The 23,427-nt window shown below is 31.2% G+C and overlaps 1 protein-coding gene and 1 long non-coding RNA gene across 7 annotated transcripts in view; both read left to right on the top strand.

The window, feature by feature from the left end:
* LOC127712459 (NADPH--cytochrome P450 reductase-like) overlaps positions 1-17,204 on the top strand; it is a 36,896-nt gene extending 19,692 nt beyond the window's left edge. For 4 of the 6 annotated variants that reach the window (XM_052218898.1, XM_052218901.1, XM_052218899.1 and 1 more), the window contains 8 exons: positions 2,189-2,287; positions 2,858-2,974; positions 4,439-4,557; positions 5,337-5,518; positions 6,084-6,233; positions 8,434-8,698; positions 9,814-10,042; positions 13,394-17,204. In XM_052218898.1, the coding sequence (XP_052074858.1) occupies positions 2,189-2,287; positions 2,858-2,974; positions 4,439-4,557; positions 5,337-5,518; positions 6,084-6,233; positions 8,434-8,698; positions 9,814-10,042; positions 13,394-13,538 (1,306 nt within the window). In that variant the 3' untranslated portion in view covers positions 13,539-17,204. The remainder of the gene's footprint in view (positions 1-2,188; positions 2,288-2,857; positions 2,975-4,438; positions 4,558-5,336; positions 5,519-6,083; positions 6,234-8,433; positions 8,699-9,813; positions 10,043-13,393) is intronic. The other 2 variants (XR_007987092.1, XR_007987091.1) reach the window with 2 other exon arrangements.
* A 637-nt stretch (positions 17,205-17,841) lies between these two features.
* Positions 17,842-21,033, top strand: LOC127712463 (uncharacterized). Its single transcript, XR_007987093.1, has 2 exons — positions 17,842-19,827; positions 19,899-21,033. It is a non-coding gene; the product is annotated as an uncharacterized LOC127712463 (long non-coding RNA).
* The last annotated feature ends 2,394 nt before the right edge of the window (positions 21,034-23,427 follow it).

Genomic DNA, 23,427 nt, shown 5'->3' with positions numbered 1-23,427 from the left:
ATACAAACATGGCAGAGTTATTAGTATTTAGACCCAAATTTTACATTCTAGGTCAAATATGTTATATATTACCATATATCAGGAAATTTTCCTGTAGTCTAATTTTTGCAGAAGACATTTAAAAGCACAATTTAGCCTACACAGACATTTACCTGTTTATTTAAATGCACTGTACAAGGACTCAAAACATAAAATATCAACACAGCAAAGATTTAACTGCCCCAGCTACCAACACAAAAATAAACTAATATACGGTATAATGACAAAATATTATAGCTATATTCTCTTATTTTTGTTGGGTTATTTACATATTTAGCCTGTGTTTGTAGATAGCAATAAACATACATTATTTACACTTGTATGCAAATTTGTCTGCCATTACTTAAAAGTCACACAAGTTCCTGCAAAATATTGCATACCAAATATAAACATTTGACGTAAAAATTAAAAAGTGTTGCATAACGTCAGAAGGTCATTTGGAGCTTGATCTAGGGTCATTTGAGCAAATTCAGCTAAATACCCCAAATTGTTAATATGTCTGTGTTGTGATAGTGAATTAATATGTATGTAACATAGATTGACAGAGATATTGTTTTCAATTGAAATGTCCTAATTAGACTTTGTAAGAAAGTAAGAAGAAACCAATGGAAGAATAAAAAAATTGTTTGTCTTCTTCGCTACGCATGCAGCAGATGGAGTAATAGCAAAGACCGGTTCGGCTTGGACTCAGTTACGTGTTCAAATGGAGTGACATGTCTTCCAGCAGATTTTTACCTTGTGAGCTAGCATGTTAAAAATCCAGCTCATTTAGTCTGTAGTACAAAGCAGGGTTCATATTCATAATACAAGTAACATCAACATGTTCTCATCCTGAATATGCTTTTATTTTGCTGCTGGCATTAAACAGCTATCCATCATCCTTTTTTAAAGTACATATTTTAATGAAATAGGTATGACTTTGTATCAATGAATTGAAAATATAAGTCGGTCAGTAAACTAAGTTTGCAATTATCATTATTATTGTATAACAAATTTATTTTCCTTTAGGTGTCAGACCACCAATACTAAATTCCTATCTATTCAACCAATTTTGCAATTTTCACAGCTTTCTTTTTATTTTACCTTATGTTAAACATCATAGAAATCAGGTATATCCTGAATCATACATGTATCACCTTTCTACATGCCAATTTTCAAACCATGTTTAAAGTCTTGTGACGAAGAACAACTGTTTGGAAGCCAAGTACCACTAAAAATATCACCTGGTTTTCTGGAAATCTTAAATTAGTATACTTTGAAACGCATTAATCCTCAATTTGTAATGCAAACTCATGGACAAGTAAATTTTAGCTCAAAATGGTCTAAACATATTTCTCTTTCACCCAAATTTTCACATCTGCAAATTTGTTGGTTAGTTTAACATGTTTAAGTCAACAATGACTTCAAAAGCACTTTTTTTTGTCAGGGAAGGGCTCCATTTACATACGTTCTAAATAAGAGTGGGTAAATTGGTGGTCTGACACCTATATGGATTTTTAGTAGGCATATTCACATTTTTATGCCCCCACTTTAGCGGAGGGGGCATTAAGTTTTACCCTTGTCTGTCTGTCTGTACGTCCGTCCCAAAATTGGTTTCCGTTTTCTTACTTTATTTTGCCTCAACCAAATGGTAAATTTGAATTTTGGTGGCATCACTTTTACCATTCATGAGTTATGCTCCTTTGTAAATGAAAAAATTGCTGAATTTTTTGTTTCAGTTCTCTTACTTTAGTTTGTCTCAACCAAATGTTATTAAACTAATACACAATGCTTATTGTCACAAAATACAGATGAAGTTTGAATTTTGGTGGTGTCACTTCAACCGTTCTAGAGTTATGCTCCTTTACAAAAGGAAAAATAGGAATCTAATATCTGTTCTAAAAATATCAATGATGTAATTATTAAAAGAAATTTTAAAAATTGGAGTTATCTTCCTTTGTCCATAATTGTAGTTGAATCAACTACAACCAATGCTTTATACAATGCAATGTTCACTGAAAAAATTAAAACAATCTTTACCCTTCGGTGCTTACAAGCACTTTGATTAATGTTCTTCAGTTTTGTCCCTTTATAACTTTATATGATATGCAAGCGGGGGCATCATCTGTGTCCCATGGACACATTCCCCATTTATCTATTTATATTTTAGTGTGAGACAGTACAGTGTGACAATCAATGAAGATATACCTAAAGAAAAGATATACACAGGAGAAATAGCTAGGCTGGGATCATTTATTAATCAGAAATTGTAAGTTTAGAATTTCTTGTGTAACGTATTGTCACCTAAGCCTCTCTCCAATATTCGCAGAAAATATTTTTTTTTTTGGTGCTGAAAATTATTTCTGGCTCTTGAAGACTGAACCTTTGTAGTATAACATTAAATATGCTTCCTCTCACCAAATGTCAGGTATCACTTGCTAAAGTATTCATTCCTGAAAAAAAAAAAAAAAAAAAAAAAAGCTTGCTCGCCTCGATTTATTGTAGATAAAAGTCTGAAGAACAAGTATTTAATTTGGAGTGGCCTTTGTGAACACTGAACGGTTACTCTCTATTCAATTTTTGTGGTAACCCCTCAAAATATATCTTTGAAGGAAAATAGACATGGGTAATGGAGATAATCCAGTTACAAAACTGGCGAAGTCTTTCTACAAATAATGTCAGTTGTTGCAATTTCTATATATATATTTGTTGAATTGTTCCATATTAAGGTTTTCTCCACTTGAAACTGAATTTCTACTAATATTATAGCTGCCAAAAACTCTAACAAATCTATAAATTATATAATATTAAAAAACAAAATTTCACTTCTTAATTTCAGACCATATGATGCGAAGAATCCATACTTAGCTCCAGTGAGAGTAAACAGAGAACTACACAAAGGAGGAGATAGATCCTGTTTACATATAGAATTTGATATTACTGGATCTAAAATCAGGTACTATTTCTGTTTACCTATAGAATTTGATATTACTGGATCCAAAATCAGGTATGATTTCTGTTGACATATAGAATTTGATATTACTGGATCTTAAATCAGGTACTATTTCTGTTGACATATAGAATTTGATATTACTGGATCCAAAATTAGGTACTATTTCTGTTGACATATAGAATTTGATATTACTGGATCCAAAATTAAGTACTATTTTTGTTGACATATAGAATTTTATATTACTGGATCTAAAATCAGGTACTATTTCTGTTGACATATATAATTTGATACTACTGGATCAAAAATTAGGTACTATTTCTGTTGACATATAGAATTTGATAATACTGGATTCAGAATCAGGTATGATTTCTGTTGACATATAGAATTTGATATTACTGGATCTAAAATCAGGTACTATTTCTGTTGACATATAGAATTTGATATTACTGGATCTAAAATCAGGTACTATTTCTGTTGACATATAGAATTTGATATTACTGGATCTAGAATCAGGTATGATTTCTGTTGACATATAGAATTTGATATTACTGATCTAAAATCAGGTACATTTTGATATTATAGATTCTAAAATCAATTACTATTCTTATTCAAAACATACAGTATACTCCACCTTTTTTAGCAGAAAAAAAATGCAATTATATATATTTTTTTTTTATTTTTTTAATACTGATGCAACTGTATACTTGGTTTGATACACAATCTTTAAAATTATGATGCTTCTGAATATAAAATTTATTTATTATGAATATACCTGTTGTTAGTACTGTAAATTTAGAAACTATTGCGAGGAATTTATTTATAGCGAATAATAAGACTGAGTGAGTATCACAATAATAAGAACTCACATTTTAGATTTAATATATATATATCTGTAAGCAGATTTTCCTGAAATTGCAATAATTAATATCGAATATTTTTCCATTCTTCAAAAATTGCAATAAGAAATGCACTCAATAATTTCTGCATTTACAAAAGTTCTATTGGGAAGTAAAGCATTATAATTATTTATAGATTTGGAGAGCATGCAGTTTTAGATTTCTGAAATTTTTTTAAAATCTGAAACGCTTTTAGCGCTGTTCCATTAAAACATACATGGTATCCAGGGAAGGAACTTTGGAAATGGGGTAACTACCTATAGAGGCAATTTTAGAACTTCTCTTACATATTCACTGAACATAATAGTCTCTAACACCCATCCATAGCTGAGATTTCAAAGTGTCTTCCTGTGTCCCATGTTTGTTTTTTTATGGATCCGCTTTTTAAAAAGTAGTCCAATTATGAAGTGTAGCTAATAATTGTTGAAAGAATACGGAGTATCATGCATATTTAAATTGTTCAAATTTTTTTAAAATCTGAAACATTTTTAGCATGAATTTGAAATTGCTCTGATAAGTTCATAAGGTAGACATAAAAACTTTGCATTGTGTTTATATTTCTTACATTTAGATATGAGGCAGGAGATCATGTTGCTGTCTACCCTGTAAACGACTCAGAAATCGTAGAAGAAATCGGCAAAAGATTAGAAGTTGATCTGGACACAATATTCACACTTACAAATGTTGATGGTATGTCTTGTACATAATTCTGTGGTGCCAATAAAGTTAATCAGGGTGCTATCTAAAAATCAGTATGTATTATGGATGGTTGGTCCTGTCTTTTGGAATGGCCAGAGCTCTTTGAAGTAGAAACATTGTAGTGCTAAGACATGTTAACCAGAAGACACTGAATCCTGGATAGTCCTTCGGTACCTCTCTTGATTTATTGATTGTTGCTTGCTTAACGTCCAGTGTCAATTATTTTCATTCATATTCAGGACGAGAACAAATTTACAATTGATACAATAGGAAGCCAAGGATCTGCAAGGTAAGTCTACGTGGATGGAGGGCAGAAGATTGATTCTGCCACTGGTGAAAAGGGTATGTTTGAAAGCGACAGAAATTATGTCCTGCAATGGGACATTAAATGACCTTGATTCTGGTAACCTGAAACTACAGGTCTTACCAATACCTCACTTTCATTATCTGTTTATTCAAATGGAATATGTACCATGAAGATTTGAATAAAAGTACCGTAAACCCTATGACAATTATTTCACAAAGGAATACATAACTTCACATCTTTTTGTTTTATCACTTTTTAATTAACACATTTTTCTTTAAGAGGAACCAGTAAGAAACATCTGTTACCCTAAATTTGGTCTGTCAATATAGCACTGTCTAATGATTGTTGTAGATATTCAATGAACACTACTTTTCGGAGGAAGCCATACTGCAGAATTAGTTCAGTCCATACAGCTCTATCTTATAATTAATATCTCTTTCCAATGAAAATTTTTATTTTTCAGAGGAGGCCAATAAGAAACATCCATTCCCTTGCCCTTGTTCCTATCGTACGGCGCTGTCTCATTATTTGGACGTTACAAATCCTCCACGTGTTTTGTTGCTAAAAGAAATGGTAGAATATGCAAGAGAGGAGAAAGATAAAGAATTCCTTGCTAAAATGACAGCCTCAACAGCAGAAGGAAAGGTATGAGTAGCATATATTTTATGCCCCACCTAGGGGCATTATGTTTTTCGGTCTGTGCATCTGTTCGTTCGTTCATTCGTCCATCTGTCCAGATTCAGGTTAAAGTTTTTGGTCAAGGTAGATTTTGATGAAATTGAAGTCCAATCAACTTGAAACTTAGTACACATGTTCCCTATGATATGATCTTTTTAATTTTAATGCCAAATTAGAGTTTTGATCCCAATTTCACGGTCCACTGAACATAGAAATTGATAATGCGAGTGGGGCATCTGTGTACAATTGACACATTCTTGTTTTCGTCATGCTTAAAGATATTGACTTGATATTTGTTATTTAGTTTACACCATGACAAGTTATAGATCAAGTTAGCATTTTGTTCCAGTACAATAAATTTTTAACCGGTAGGGGACTATGTATTGCCATGCAATACTCTCAGAATGCTTGTTTAATAAATGATATACATAAAAAATTACAAGATACTGACATTAACTTAATGCACCATATGTGCATCTGAAAAATTAATTTCTCATCAGAAGTGCTATATTCCAATTCTTTTTTTTTCCAGCAACTATATAATGATTGGATAATAAAGGACCATCGTAATATTTTAGCTGTATTAGAAGATCTGCCGTCACTGAAACCTGAAATTGACCACTTGTGTGAACTTTTGCCAAAGTTACAAGCTAGATATTATTCCATCTCATCCTCACCTAAGGTAGGAATTATAAGAGGCATCATTAATGAGTACATTTTGGTCTATTATGTTTTCCTAACTCATGATTTACAATTTTACACTTCAGGGGCTCTTTTCACAAAAAATCTTACAACTAAAATTGATCGTAAGTTATACTGAAATGTTCATGACTTATGAGTGATTTTACTCGTAAGATTTTTTGTGAAAAAGATTGCAGACATTTTAAGGATTAAACCATACCTGCCAACTTTCACGATTTAGGCGTGTACTACACGATTTTGACCCCTTGTCACGATTGCACGATCGTGATCGTGAAAAAAGCTCTAAAACACGATTTTGTGAAAATCTACACGAAAAAATTATGTTCTCGATTTTGAACTGTTCCCAAGGGAAGACAATCGTGATCAGCCAATCAAAATCTGTGTTTCTCATGATCAAGTTAATAAGCCAATCAAAATGGTTCTCTCTCATGATTATTTGGACATGCTAAATTTTGAACTTGTTTGGATTCCTCTGTGTTTGTCAGAATTGTAAAATCGTGAATATGGCAGGTGAATCTTCATCTTCAAGAAGGTTCTTGCACAGCTTAAGAGTAAAAGCATGGCTGATTGACAAAATTCAATGATGCAGTACTACCATAAACATAATAAATAGTAGCTTATTGACATTACCCTTACTGTAAGTTACACTACAGTGTTATCATTCTTGTAATTAACAGGTGTGGAACAACCCCCCAAATGAGGGATATCCCTTAAATGAGAGTCAGTCCCCCAGATAGGGGGTCACTTTTGTTGTTGTATAAAAGAAAAAAGAAAAACTTAGCTTTTTTTAACTTAAAAGGGGGAGAATTAATTATATTAATGAACAACTTTTCTAAAAGAGGGATCCACTTATTTTTAAAAATAAAGAAGATATAAGTCCATGTATTTTACAAAATTCTTGGACATGTTTTGACCATATAATTCCAGATAGATGTATAGTTCCTTAGGGAAAGTTTCATCAAATAATATAAATATGTGCTCTTTTGTACTTAGAAGTGGTTTTTACAAAAAAATATTTTTTGTCACTTGAAATATACCCCTCATAAAAGGGATAGTCATTACATTGAGGGCTTACCCCTCATTTGAGGGGTTGTTTCCAACCTGATTAAATTACCAAATAATTGAAAGCACAATATGTACCATGCTTTATTTTTCACAAGGACCAAATAAATGTCCTTCTTTGTGCATAATTTTAAATTGGGAAAAGTCAACAATCATTTAATATTCTTACACATTCACAAGAAAATATATCCTGGTACATGTATTCTAGCTACATGTTCATTTCTTCTACTGATATAAGTACTAGAATCATGCAAATAAAAAGAAGAAAAAAGCTTATAAGCTGACATCATCAGTATACCATATAAAAAAAGATATTGCACTTTTTCTAGAGCACAAAACAGCACACGCAAAAACGCCTCAAAAAATTGTAACCTTTGAAATTGTTGTCACGCACTAAAACCCCCATGGAGATTTTCAAAAGTTGGCAGGTATGATTAAACACCTCATCTGGGATATCAGGATATATATTTATTTCCTTTCTCTGGAACAACTACATAATTTTTAGTTATTTTGACTTTGGGGCTAGGTGAGTATGGGGTTAGATGAGATTTTTTATATTTCTTGTAACTTAAAACTATTTTTGAAAGTTCTAATTTTTGATGGGATGCACATTTTGAATGGAAAATTTGTTAAATTTTGATATTAAAAGTAAATTTGTACTAGATTTTAATCAAGTATCTGTTTTTTATTAACTGGATTTTCTTAAGTTTAAATTGGACTGTATCCAATAATTGAAAGCATTTCCTCTCTGAACTGCATAAAGGAAAATATGAAGTACACAAATTCAACCGTAAAAGAGAGGCGAAAGATACCAAAGGAACATTCAAACTCATAAGTTGAAAAGAAACGGACAACACCATGGCAAAAATACTAAAAAGACAAACATCAGTATACAAAACACAACATAAAAAAACTAAAGACTGAGCAAGATGATTCCCACCAAAAACTGGAGTGACCTCAATAATAATATAATAATCTGTTACATGCTGAAGGACTTGTGCTTATCTGTATATATGGATTGGCGAAACTTGATTTTAAATATGTATAGTAAGAGTTTGACATTTTGCAAATATTCAGTCAAGTATTTTCTTTATGTAAAAATACTTTATGAATTGCAGGTACATGACACAAGTATTCATATCACTGCTGTAGTCGTAGAATATAAGACTAAGACGGGAAGAACACAGAGAGGTGTCGCCACTAACTGGCTTAAAATGAAGAAACCAGATAATGGTATCAAACCAAGAGTCCCAATCTATGTCAGAAAGTCACAGTTTAGATTACCATTCAAATCAAACACTCCTGTGATCATGATTGGACCAGGAACAGGGTTAGCTCCATTTAGAGGCTTTATACAGGAAAGATTTGTGGCAAAGAGAGATGGTAATGTTATATTCTGGTTAATGATATCTATTTGCCATTAGTAAAACCATTGTAAAATTGTATCATTGAAAATACATTTAATATTATTGCATTAGTGCAACAGTAAAACTCTTTAGTATTCTTTTCTACATTCATTGATATAAAAAACAAATGTTTTAAAGTCATATGAAACGAGTTTCTTGTAATGTAAATTATTGCATATAAATTGAACTTAGTCCTGTATGCACGTTTATTTAACATTTATTACAAAACTATAAAGTATTATTGACAAATAATATTTCATCCAGCAATTGTTGATTGCATGCTAATTAACTTTCGAGATTGTTGCTGAAGTTTACCAGATTGTGACATTGATAAGCAATCAGCACAGAGCATGTGGAGCATGTGAAAAGTAAATCAATTGATAGAGCCATGATATTTTTTTTACATTTTCCATGCCTTCCCATTTGTTAGTTAAACTTTTCCTTAACAGTTGTTAAATGATTTGGGGTATTTAATTTGTTCTTTAAGAATCGGTTATTACTATTTACCTTCCAGTGCATGTTTGTTTACAATCTTTCACCACGGTTTTGCCCTTGCACTTGGGCTGTGCGGTGGGTGAAGTTGTTAAAGATCAACCACTGAATTACAGGGTCCTATTTTTGGACAGGCATATAAAGAAAGTGGCAACTTAAACATAGTTTATTCTGTTACTAAATTTTTACTGTTGGTTCTTGTAGAATGGGAAGTTTTTTATTTGATTTTCATTCAAAAACATTTTAGTTTCTACTAATGCGATTAAAAGGATTTGTAAAAATGATTTAAAAGTTGTTGAAGCATGTATGCCTTTTATTTTGTATAAGGGTAGAACCAAGTTTTACTTTAAAATTAGCATTCTGCAGTCAAATATGAAGTTACAAACAACAGCTCATTCCCCCCCCAAAAAAAAAAACATTATGTGCTATGATTGTCAATTGACACTAAAATTTACTGTCATAATGGATTCCACCAGACATAATTACAAATATGTACATAGTATGAGAAGATATCTATTCTAGATGAACCCTGTAAAGAACTGAAAAGTCAAAATGATTAAGTATAAATGATAAATATAGATGTAATTTTTTTAATTTTAGGTAAACCAGTAGGAGACACTGTTTTGTACTTTGGTTGTCGCCACAAAGCCGAGGACTTTATCTATCATGATGAGCTAGAGGAATATGAGAAAGATGGTACATTGACACAGATGCACCTAGCATTCTCACGGGACCAGGATCACAAGGTATATGTTCAACATTTATTGGAACAGAACTCAGAAGAGACGTGGAAGTTATTAGAAAATGGTGGACACATCTACGTGTGTGGGTAAGTGAGTTATGCTGTTAGAATTTTTTTTTATTTAAACACTTTATTTTCAGAATCTGAAATATAAGACAGTCTGCTGTATTTAAAGATGAACATAAATCAATTTATTCCATAGAACTTAATCTTTATAATCCAAGAATTATCTAGTATTTCAGACTGTCAAGAGTGGATAAATATCAAAATTCATCGATATTGAATGTTTGAATAGATATTGATTGCCCTTTATGATTTTTGATAATTTTTCAATCTCCCATTTTGGATAGTATTATGAACAAACTTTGACTTAAAATGTTTAAATTGCATATTAATAACAAATGAAGTACAATTAGTACTTTTGATTGTCTGGTCTGTCGTTAGATACACACACTGATTTAGGTGAAAATGTTTGTTTGCTTCTGTTAAGGTAGTCCCTGTGACATAGCATAACTGCAGAAATTTTTGATGATTTTGAAACACATCTTCATTTACTGTCCTGTTTTGTGGATGTAATAATTTAAAATTTTGTGTGCACATTGATGAATAAATTGTGAACAGTAAACATTTTATATTGATTTGTGAAAATCCATTAGGGCACCTGAAGACCAATTTATTGGGTAACTTAACTGTAATGTTGTAACAAAGTCAACTTATGTGTTTTACACTTGTATACTTATGTCATCTCTCAATGTTTAAACTGTTTTTGTTCCATAAATGTTGAATTACTTGAATAATAAAAAAAAAAAGACGATGCATGCCTGATTCTATCTTCCATGGATACATATTGTTTTTTTGATGAGTATTTTTAAAGTTGTTAATTCACTGAAAAAATGGTTAAATTCTTATTTTTGAAGTGTATGAGTTAATGTCTGTTAGGTACATATCATATGACCTTGACATCATTGCATGCTACAGGTGTATTATTTGAATTTTCAAAATTATTTCTGTATCTCGGAAATTATATGTGATTGGCAATATTTAGTGCAGGAATTCAATTTACAAAAACAAAAACATGTGCATCCGACAGGTCATTTCATGTTAAATGCCATTTCAGAGTTCATTGCATTGACCTTTGATGAAATTTAGATATTGCAGCAGGTGTAACAAAAGACATATTTACACTCGTATGCAAAGGAGAAGGTCCGGTAAGGGATTATTTTGGCCTAAAATTTGAAGTATATCTGATGAAAGATTTTTTATATTTTTGAACACTTAAGTGTCTTCTTCAGTTGATTCAATTAGTTTATGTAAAATATTTGAACTGATTTGGTCATTAAAGACTCCTAAGTTCAAGCTTAAATATGAAAAATCTATCAAATATGCCACAAAACGTCACTTTTCAGCCTACTCCTTTGTCAGTCATTCATAAAATCATACATGTTCCTGTAAAATTTGACATCACAATTTAAAAAATTTGACGTCACAATTAAAAAGTGATTGTTGCTTGGCATCAGAAGGTTATTCGGAGCAGATCTTAGGTCATTTGGAGACAAAATTCAGCTAGATACCAAAAGTATGACGTTTATTGAGTGTGTTAGCTATAAATCTATGTATTTATTTTAAAATATTCACAAATGTCAAATGACAAATGAATAAAATTATTGAACATACAATCATTAACAATGCCTTCTTTGAACTTTTTTTCATGTGTAATGTAATGTGTGTGAATTGTGATTTCTCATGTTTCTTGTGCTGTGAAGTATCTGTTACATTTGTCAATCTGAAACACTGCTGCATATTGTGTAAACATGATGCAATGGTTGCACTTTTTGTAATGATATAAGCATGGATTTTTATTCATTGTATAAGAAATTACCATTCAGTTGACAGAAAATGGACATTGTATCGTATTTGTGGACCTTATGAATAAAAGATGATATTAAAGGGTTAAACATCAATAAGATAGCAACCTAACAAGATAGAAAAGCCATAAGATAAGTCTACAACAATGAACATGTGCATACATTTATCTCTAAATTGACCTGTGTCTAAAAAAGCTAAGAGTAAATATTAAAGATATGCCATCAAATTCCATATAAACTACAAACAAAAAAATTAGAATACATCATAAGACAACCAATGAAGAACTTTCTAGCTGAGGATAGCCACAAAAATATTAAAAATCAAAGATCTGCTATTAAATTTCCAAAAATACAAAAGAACATTAGAGTACATCAGAAGGCAACCAATGAAGAACTTTTTAACCGAAGATAGCCACAAAAATATCTAAAACTTGTTTTTTTTTGGTCACTTTTTTAGCAAAAGGTAACATGTGATTATGAAAATTATAGATTTATTTAGAAAAAGGACTTAAATTCAATACAATTAGGTCTATTTTGTAAAATCCTAAAATGCTTTTAAAATTATTTTTGTATTATATAAAAAAGAAGATGTGGTATGATTGCCAATGAGACAACTCTCCACAAGTGACAAAATGACACAGAAATTAACAACTATAGGTCACCCTACGGCCTTCAACAATGAGCAAAGCCCATACCGCACAGTCAGCTATAACAGGCCCCGAAATGACAATGTAAAACAATTCCAACAAGAAAACTAACGGCCTAAGTTATGTACAAAAAATGAACGAATAACAAATATGTAACACATAAACAAACGACAACCACTGAATTACAGGCTTCTGACTTGGGACAGGCACATACATATAGAATGTGGCGGGGTTAAACATGTTAGTGGGATCCCAACCCTCCCCCTAACCTGGGACAGTGGTGTAACAGTACAACATAAGAACGAACTGCATGTGTGGCCTGCCATTGGTGTAAGCAGAGACATATATATAATTGTATATATGTCTCTGGTGTAAGCAACATTGGATTCATTTATTTATATTAAAATCAAAGAGTAAAGCTACCATGAATATATAACTCCCTCATAGGATTAGTATTGAAATGATCAATGCATGTTTTAGCCGGGAGTCACATAACTATGGTCATGGTAAACAGACAACCATAAAAAATTTAAATAACTTTTCATATGATAAATATCTATTATTTGAATCATTCCATGAGTTTGACAATCTCCAGTTTGATTTGGTTTATTTTGTGTATGAAAAGGTTTGTATTATTTTAAAAAGATAAGTCATCTAATGTGGATTCATAATATTCGTTGGCTACCAATTTTTGTGGATTTGGTACGGTGGGTATGATGAACCACAAATTTAAATGTTTAACGAAAAACAAATTTTCATAACATGCAAATATGATAGTATGCAAACTTGGACAAAACCACAAAATTAAGTATCTACATAATTTTTTTTTATCAATCCACAAATGGCACCTACGAAAATGAATGAATCCACAGTATTCCACATTTTTTAATTGAATTGATTTATATTATTTGTTTTGTTGGTTTTAGTGATGCTCGTAATATGGCCAGAGATGTACATAATGTTATCCTGAAAATTCTAATGGAGAAAGGAAACATGGATAATGAAAAAGCTGAAAACTACATCAAGAAAATGCAGAACAAGGGACGTTACTCTTGTGATGTCTGGAGTTAATACCAGTCAAGGTCATTTAGGTGCTATGAATTGTTAACTGTGAATCTGTTTGATGTCTTTAATGAGAAGAATTCCTATGTTGTTGCCACTGCAACTGTACATTTATTTCATGGATATAAAAATTTTATTATGTTGATTAAAAAAGGTTTTCCATGTAAGACGCTAACTTTTTTTAGTGGCAAAAATAAGTAATGAAATGATTATCATCTTTATTCATTCTTGAAATTTTTAATTCAACGAACCTTGAATTTTTCAGGAATTCGTTGATTTTACTTTTTAAGAATTATAATATACTTATTTTATTGACACCCATTTATGTATATTAGATACAAATGAAGTGAGGAATGATAAAATACATATTTGTCTGAATTAAAAAAATATAAATCTCCTCATCATTGTAATTACTATAAACACATAAGAGGCTTAGTTAATTTTTTTATTAATCTCTATATATGAGATATTGTCAGCTTTAGGCATGATGTATGCATGGGCTTAGGACAATTGCTGTTGATATTCACTATAGAAACATTTAAATAAATGCCATCTTCTTCAAAAAATAAATATGTGGTATGAGGCATGAAGATATTTATAATAGCCAGTGTCGTGAAAAGGGACTCTCTGTTTTTTGTTTTTTTTGTTTTTTTAATATGTATGGCATGAAATTAATTTTTAATGTCATGAAAAATACACTAGAAATAACAAGTGTTTACAAGCTGTACAAGTTCACATATATTTGTTCAACAAATATTGATAAATGTAGGAATTACTTTGCAAAATGTATAATGCAATGCTTAGGAAAAAGTCCAAGCAGTTTTAAGATTTTAAGGAAAAATAGCCAACATACATAAGAGGCTAACATCATTTGTATATATTTTTATTTATGATATACAGGAAAAGTTGACAAGTATAGAAACTAACATCATACAAATACATTGATATAAACTCTGATTGATTATAGAAATAAGACACATGAAATAAAAGTGATATTTTTACCAATGGAGGTAAACAAAAAAAGACCTAGGAAACTCCCCCACAAAATATAGGATATTTTTGATATTTTAAAACCATTTTTAGTTTGAGCAAACTACTATAAGCAATATGATAACTAAATACACAAAAGGACCTAAAAATTCCTGAATTCAGGTTGAAATGATTAACTCAAGAAAACATTTTTCTCTCATCTACATTGTAAATAAATTATAATCATACAATAATAGGAGGAATCAATAGTAATAATTGATTACTCCAGGGAACAGTGAAACCTGTGTAAAGTGAACTCTTGTACTGTTAGCAAACTTCTGGGTCTTGAAATGCCCTTGTGTATTTCTTTCTCTCATTAATTTGTATTCCTTTGGAAACGAAATGCTAGGAAAGATCTGTCATAGAATTTTTAACACTAGTGAATTAACTTCAAAAGGAAAGAGTACACTGATATATATATCTTTATATATTATATTTATTACTAGACATCACAGAAGTTCCAATAAAATTTGGACATCACAAGAGAAAATATCCGATGCCACAAAGGAAAAGTGATCGTTGTATGACGCCAATACTTTAAGTGTTACAAATTCTTAGGTCCAGGGTCGCAGATTCCCAAATACTTTAAGTGTTACAAATTCTTAGGTCCAGGGTCGCAGATTCCCAAATACTTTAAGTGTTACAAATTCTTAGGTCCAGGGTCGCAGATTCCCAAATAATGATAAGGTCTGTGGAAAAAATTGACTGTAACAGTACCAGGACATAGAATTGGTCATCTTTAGTAATTTGACAGGTTTTTGCCGAGCTGTCCATGCACCTGTCTGGAAAGATAATCAATCTGTAACCCTACTGTTTAAACTATGTGATATGTTCTTTTAGTTTGAGGAGTATTTCATAAGTATGTTAATTAAAAAAATCAGGATTTGATTAATAATCAATGCTTGAACAATTGCATGTAGAAATTTATTTATAATTTTGATAGAAGATTCCAGTTTCAGTATGAAATAGATTCCTGTAAAATATGTATTGTTCAAACGCTTTGTTCATTATAGCCTACATTTATTTATAGCCATACAATATTTACATTCTCATCCCAGGCTGCAGGTTTTAGGGTGACCCTAAAGAATAAAAGCAATAGAATCAAAGTTCTTTTATATTGTTTTTTTTTTCCCATTTTACATCAATTTTGGTTGTTCCATACTTATTTACTCATTATCTGTTTTTTTATGCGCCCGCCCTAGTGGAGGGAGCATTAAGTTTTACCCTTGTCCGTCTGTACGTACGTCCGTACATCCGTCTGTATGTACATCCGTACGTCCATCCGTATGTCCCAAAATTGGTTTCCGTTCTCTAACTTTAGTTTGCCTCAACCAATGTTATGAAACTTATACACAATGCTTATTACCACAAAACACAGATCAAGTTTGAATTTTTGTAGAGTCACTTTTACCGTTCTAGAGTTATGCCCCTTTACAAATGGAAATATTGCTGAATTTTTCATTTCCGTTCTCTAACTTTAGTTTGCCTCAACCAAATGTTATGAAACTTATACACAATGCTTATTACACAAAACACAGATCAAGATTGACTTTTGGTGGCATCATTTTTACCGTTCTAGAGTTATGCCCCTCTACAAATAGAAAATTGCTGAATTTTTCGTTTCCGTTCTCTTACTTTAGTTTGCCTTTACCAAATGTTATGAAACTTATACACAATGCTAATTACCACAAAACACAGATCAAGTTTGAATTTTGGTGGCGTCACTTTTACCGTTCTAAAGTTATGCCCCTTTTAAAATAGAAAAATTGCTGGATTTATTCGTTTCCGTTCTCTATCTTAAGTTTGCCTCAACTAAATGTTATGAAACGTATACACAATGCTTATTACCACAAAACTCAGATCAAGTATAAATTTGGGTAGCGTCACTTTTACAGTTCTTGAGTTATGTCCCTTTATAACATTATATGCAAGCGGGGCATCATCTGTTTCTCATGGACACATTCCCCATTTATTTTTTTAATTGTTTATCTGATTTTTCTTGAATTTATGTGGCAGTTTCTTTTATTTTCAAAATTTCTTAAATAACTTTGGTAGCAAAAAAAACCATGTTTTTGGATATGTCTGACTATGATAGGCTTGACATAATTCTTATTGTTGCCATGCTAACCATGATGCTATTAAAAATCCTGGGAACGCTGATGCCATTTTTAGTAACATCTTGGATTTTTACAATGTACAGTGTTTTGTTACATCTCTTCAGTTCTGACCAAGGAGGACAAAATAAAATAAAAATCTTCCTGACTAGAGGGATGAAGAATTAAACATTCATTTTTTTTATTGGCCAAATTATTGATGTATATTTATATAATGTATATTTTTATCCTTTATCTTGTATATTTGTATTTATAATTTTATAATTGACATTTCAATTATAGATTTGATGAACTTGAAACACTATATTTAATTTGTGAAATATGTAATATATATATATGAAAATAATGTATTTCTGTTATTGCCATAGCAGATAGATGGGAAAATGTTTCATGCATAGATCTAATCGGAATTATCTTTAAGAAGCTGTTTGAAGAAAAGAAAATGTCAGTTTAGGAACGCATTCATGTCAATTTAATGAGAAAAAAAAATGAGTCAGTTTAAAAATATTAAATAAAATTATGGAAAACTGAAGATCCATGTGTTGTCAAGTTAGATTTGATTGATTTCAATGGTAATTGTAAATTTGGTGATATCTGTGGTAGTAAGTCCCCATACAGACGTAGTCAAAGGGGACTATAGGTTTGCACTCTGTTCGTCTGTCTGTCCATCTGTCAGTTCAGCAAATCAGTTTTCTGCACTTTTTTAGCTCACCTGACCTGAAAGGTCAAGTGAGCTTTTCTCATCACTTTGCGTCCGTCGTCCGTCGTCCGTAAACTTTTACAAAAATCTTCTCCTCTGAAACTACTGGGCCAAATTTGACCAAACTTGGCCACAATCATCATTGGGGTATCTAGTTTCAAAAATGTGTCCGATGACCCCGACAACCAACCAAGATGGCCGCCATGGCTAAAAATAGAACATAGGGGTAAAATGTAGATTTTGGCTTATATCTCTGAAACCAAAGCATTTAGAGCAAATCTGACATTGAGTAAAATTGTTTATCAGGTCAAGATCTATCTGCCCTGAAATTTTCAGATGAATCGGACAACCCGTTGTTGGGTTGCTGCCCCTGAATTGGTAATTTTAAGGAAATTTTGCCAGTTTTGGTTATTATCTTGAATATTATTATAGATAAAGATAAACTGTAAACAGCAATAATGATCAGCAAAGTATGATCTACAAATAAGTTAACTTGACCAAAATGGTCAGTTGACCCCTTAAGGAGTTATTGCCCTTTATAGTCAATTTTTAACCATTTTTCGTAAATTTTTGTAATCTTTTACAAAAATCTTCTCCTCTGAAACTACTTAGACAAATTTAACCAAAATTGTCCACAATCATCATTAGGGTATCTAGTTTAAAAAATGTGTCCGATGATCCTGCCCGCAAACCAAGATGGCCGACATGGCAAAAAAATAATACATAGGGTAAAATGCAGTTTTTGGCTCATATCTCTGAAACCAAAGCATTTAGAGCAAATCTGATGGTATAAAATTGTTCATTAGGTCAAGATCTATCTGCCCTGAAATTTTCAGACCAATCAGGCAACATGTTGTTGGGTTGCTGCCCCTGAATTGGTAATTTTAAGAAAATTTTGCAGCTTTTGGTTATTATCTTGAATATTATTATAGATAGAGATAAACTGTAAACAGCAATAATGTACAGCAAAGTTAGATCTACAAATAAGTCAACATGACCAAAATTGTCAATTGACCCCCTAAGGAGTTATTGCCCTTTATAGTCAATTTTTTACAATTTTCATAAATTTTGTAAATTTTTGTAAATTTTTACAAAATATTTTCCACTGTAACTACTGGGCCAAGTTCATTATAGATAGAGATAATAGTAAGGAGCAAGAATGTTCAGTAAAGTAAGATCTACAAACACATCACCATCACCAAAACACAATTTTGTCATGAATCCATCTGTGTCCATTGTTTAATATGCACATAGACCAAGGTGAGCGACACAGGCTCTTTAGAGCCTCTAGTTTCTTCGTGCTTGAAGATATTGATTTGATATTTGGTATATAGTTTAACCATGACCAGTTACAGATCAAGTTCGAATTTTGTTCCAGTCCAATGATGTTGTGACGGGTTGTGGTTCTTGGACTTTGAAGATTCATGCAAGTAATCAGTTTTCTGCACTTTTTTTCGTCATGCTTGAAGATTTTGATTTGATATTTGGTATATAGTTTTATCATGATGAGTTACAGATCAAGTTCTAATTTTGTTCTGGTCTGATAATTTTGTGCAGAGTTATGGTCCTCGGACTAGAAAAACTCGCGCAAATAATCAGTTTTCCACACTTTTTTTCGTCATGCTATAAGATATTGATTTGATATTTGTTTATAGTTTACACCATGAGAACTTATAGTTCAAGTTAGCATTTTGTTCCAGTACAATGAATTTTTAACCGGTAGGGGACTATGTATTGCCATGCAATACTCTCAGAATGCTTGTTGTTGATTAATGTAGTCATTGTTGATTGCTGTAAGTATTGTTTTACTTGAATTTGAATCCTGTTGCTTTTGTAGTGAGCCTTTCATATAAAACAACCATTGTTGTATTATATACCATGGTATTAGTTTTACTACATTTTTATTTCTGTCAGTTTGGATTAGTACTCATTAGAGCAGTATCACCCATTGAATTATTATTACAGTTCCCTCTGATTCTTCAACATTTTTGTCCTTAATTTTTCATCTCTTATTTTATTAATTGTACTTTAAAAAAAATAAATGTAAAAACAAGTTTGGTTTAAGCGCAACTATAATTTGTACTTCATGAGTCAATATCTTGTTTACAATTTTGATATGAATTTTATGGTTTTAATTTTTTCTTTAGAAAGAGAATGTAAAACTAGAAATCTAGAAAGTAGGATCTTAACTGATACCTTTTAAAATTACACCAATAAATATATTGCATTCAATTTTTAGTATTAAAGATTCAAGCATGCATATTTATCCTAAGGAGGATAAACCTATTTTGTAGACCCTCAATAAAATTCTATAAGGTAATTATAGGATATCAAATTGTTTGCTTGAGATTTTTCTTTATTGTTAATCATGAGAGATTTTTCTTTATTGTTAAACATGAGAGATTTCTCTTATTGTTAAACATGAGAGGTTTTTCTTTATTGTTAAACATGAGAGGTTTTTCTTTATTGTTAAACATGAGAGATTTCTCGTTATTTTTGATTTCTCGTTATTGTTAAACATGAGAGGTTTTTCTTTAGTGTTAAACATGAGAGATTTTTCTTTAGTGTTAAACATGAGAGATTTTTCTTTAGTGTTAAACATAAGTGATTTTTCTTTATTGTAAAAATTGAAAGATTTTTCTTTAGTGTTAAACATGAGAGATTTTTCTTTGTAAAATAAAAAAAAAACTAGTGAATTTTTTTTGAGAAATGGGTTGTAGTTGGGCAAATAGTTGACAGCAATTCAGTATGCCTGTAAGAAAACAAAACAATCTTTTCAGTTGCTGGAAAAAAGAATTGCTTTTAATTTATTTCTGAAATGTAAACAGTTATCTATTATCTATTAATTCACTGACCTTTTAATTTTCAAGGCTAGATAGCCATTTTCTAGGCAGTTGTTCAAACCAATATGGCAACATAGAATTATAATTTTAATAAAAATCAATTCACCATAATGGCTGCCTTTTTTAAATTATGAAAATGTCGCTGTTTTTATATAATCTGCTTTTCACAAAGTCAAATATGAAAAATATGTACAAAAAATTGTTCATTGTCAAAGATCATCCAGTTATATTTTTGGAGATGATTTTAAATGATTTTTACAGTGTATATGGCTTGATAATGTCAATTTTATTTGTAAAAATCTATTCTATGTGTCTTTAGAAAATCTTATGGTTCACTTCATAAGTTTCAGTTGGGGATTCAAGGGGGAAGAAGAGAACAATACCCCCCCCCCCCCTTTCTTTAAATCCTGGATCTGCCTTGAGTATTATATTTATTTATAATAGTTGTATGATAATCATTATATACATTAGAGTTCTGTAAAAAGGAAATAAAATTTGCTGGAATAAAGACATATTCTCCTGATTAGAATATAACATTGTAGCATCTTAGAAATGCAATTGATATTTTTAAAAATGAAGGATTACATTTTCTAGCATGTTTATAGTAATCTATTGTCCTCAAGCAGATCTTTTATAATGTAAAAAACACAAAATGTTCATCTATCAATAAGTTATATTTATTAAATGCTTGCAGTCTGATTGGTTAATAGGCAATCATGTGACATAACAATTAATTCTTCATATCTTGATGTATTTCATGTAAAATAAGCATTCAAAATTTTCAGACTGGCATTATTAAATAAAATTAAAAGAATTTGTATCATCATTGATTTCAAGATATCCTGTTGGTGTAGAACATGAAAATTTCACTTTAAAATTTGGTTTGTCTGAAGTGCTTTTCTTGATTTACCTTTACCAGTTACTCTCAATTCCCCAAAAAATGAAAGCCAAGTATGTGTAAATACTTGGAGCATCTGTGGACCTTTATGACCAAAATGGGACATAAAAAGACTAGCTGAATCCACCCAAGGTCAACTTTGCCTGAAGGAGCTGGAACCTTTTATTAATCATTCCTTAATTTATCAACAGAAACAAAAGAAAGGTATGATATAAATGATGTAAGCATCATGTTAGTACCAAAGTACTGACTTTTGAGCTGATAAAGATGTATGATTCACCTACATGCATCCTTTTATCTACAGATTTCAGTGCCTTCAGATAAACATTGGCTTAAAGTTTATATGTATAAATGTATGACATTAGTACAATTGTATCAGCTGATGTGGAACAGACATTGGTGTTGATAGAGATCTTGGATGATGGTGGTGGTGGTTGTTGGGTGTTTAACATCCAGCAGCAAATTAAATGCATCTCCAGGATGAGAACAAGTAATGCAATATGAATATTTACCTTGCGTTGTACTAGCCAGACATGCTGAATTTTTAACATGCTATTATACAAGGTAACAGTCTGCAGGAAGATATGATATTCTACAGGAACACATTTTACGACTCCCAGTTGACCAATTTTTGCTCTAACTTCTTTTAAATGCTGCGTCCTTATGAAGAAGCACCAAAAACAATTTCATAGTCTTTGGTTTGACTCTGATAGTTTGAACTCATGACGACCCAACTAAAGGTGAATACGAGACCACTGAGGCAGTGTAAACCTTGAATAGTTTCTGTTGAATTTGTTCACATACTTTTAGTATTAAATTTTAGAACTTGTCATATAGTATAGACCCTTGACTATTGTTTGACGACTGGATGTTTAGCTATAGATGTATTTTGTTCAATTCCTGTTGCCCTGTTGCCTCCTTACTGACGCACATCATGTGTCTCTTTTATTCATTCCATGAAGTTATTTGGTTTATATTCAACAATTATTTGTGGAAGTCCTTAAATATTTCAGTTTATCCTGAAATTGAATTATAGAGGTCCTGAAATATTTCAGGTCTTCAATTGTTTATGGATATCTTCAATTTGAATTATGAAGGTCCTGAAATATTTCAAATTGTAGGTGGGACACTTTAACCCTTTTGTGTTAGAAGTAATAAGCTGACACATGCAGTACTTCAACCTTTTCATATATTTTGAATATTTAGACATGCAAACCATTTCATATATTTGTGAGGAAAAAAACTCTCAGACCTTTCGCTATTTCATGGAGATTTTATCTACATTTGACAAATTTCTAATGCGTTTATGACTGGATTAAATCTCGCCTTTGAAAAATACTAACATCTGATTCAGTAGTTTCAGATACCTATGACATAAACAACAGCCTGATCATATACCGGTATTTAATCTAGTTTTCTCGCCCTTGTCATCTATTTAGTGACCTATTTCAGTGGCTCATCCCATATGTTTTTGTATGTTTTGTATAGCCAATGTTTATTGTCAATTTCGGTAACAATCCTGTAATTTTGGAATTATTCCCCCAAAAAAGATGAAATCTTATCTTTCTCTACCACTCAATAACAAGTGAGTCTCCTCAGGATAAATTATGTGCATGCCGCCAACTGCGCTTGATATTATCACAGGTAACTGATTCAGAACTACCTAGTACAATGTATACAATAACAGCTAATATTGTCCATATTTAAACATAAGTGTATTGGTACAAAATAGAAACTAACATATACGCCGAAAAATACGTTTTCAAATTTGCCCTCAGAAACTTTCCTGCATTGACGTCGATTATGTTGAGTGCCGCATCCTATTGCCTTGTTCATTTCACAATTCAGTGTATGGTTTGCTAGAATAAATGTAACATTACATCTACACATAAGTTTCTTTTACATTCACGGTAACAGATGTACTTTTTCTCCATTCTGTAAATATGATATTTCTCCTACAGAGATAATATTAGATAGTTTTTCTTACTTTTTTTTATTGTTTTGTTACTAGTAAAACTAAAAAGCTGAAAAATAATATTTAAACTTGATGGAATTTTCTTAAAACTGTCATATTTTTTTAGGTTGATTTACTCACTAATTGTCTGATGATTTTGATTACTTTAAATGGTTTTTCTGCTCTTTCGGCGGGTTGTTGTCTCTTTGACACATTTCTCATTTCCATTCTCAATTGTATTTCCCAAATATTGCAGATTTATGAATAAGTAATTATATGAAACTTCACGAAAACGTTTGGAAGTGACTTTGTAGTTTCTGATTACTTTGGTTTTCTTGAATTTTTGTACTGGAATCCAAC

This window comes from Mytilus californianus, unplaced genomic scaffold (assembly GCF_021869535.1).
Source record: "Mytilus californianus isolate M0D057914Y unplaced genomic scaffold, xbMytCali1.0.p SCAF_8, whole genome shotgun sequence".
Taxonomy (NCBI): domain Eukaryota; kingdom Metazoa; phylum Mollusca; class Bivalvia; order Mytilida; family Mytilidae; genus Mytilus; species Mytilus californianus.
Note: the sequence above shows the minus strand (reverse complement) of the source record. Positions and strands in the feature narration are given on the sequence as shown.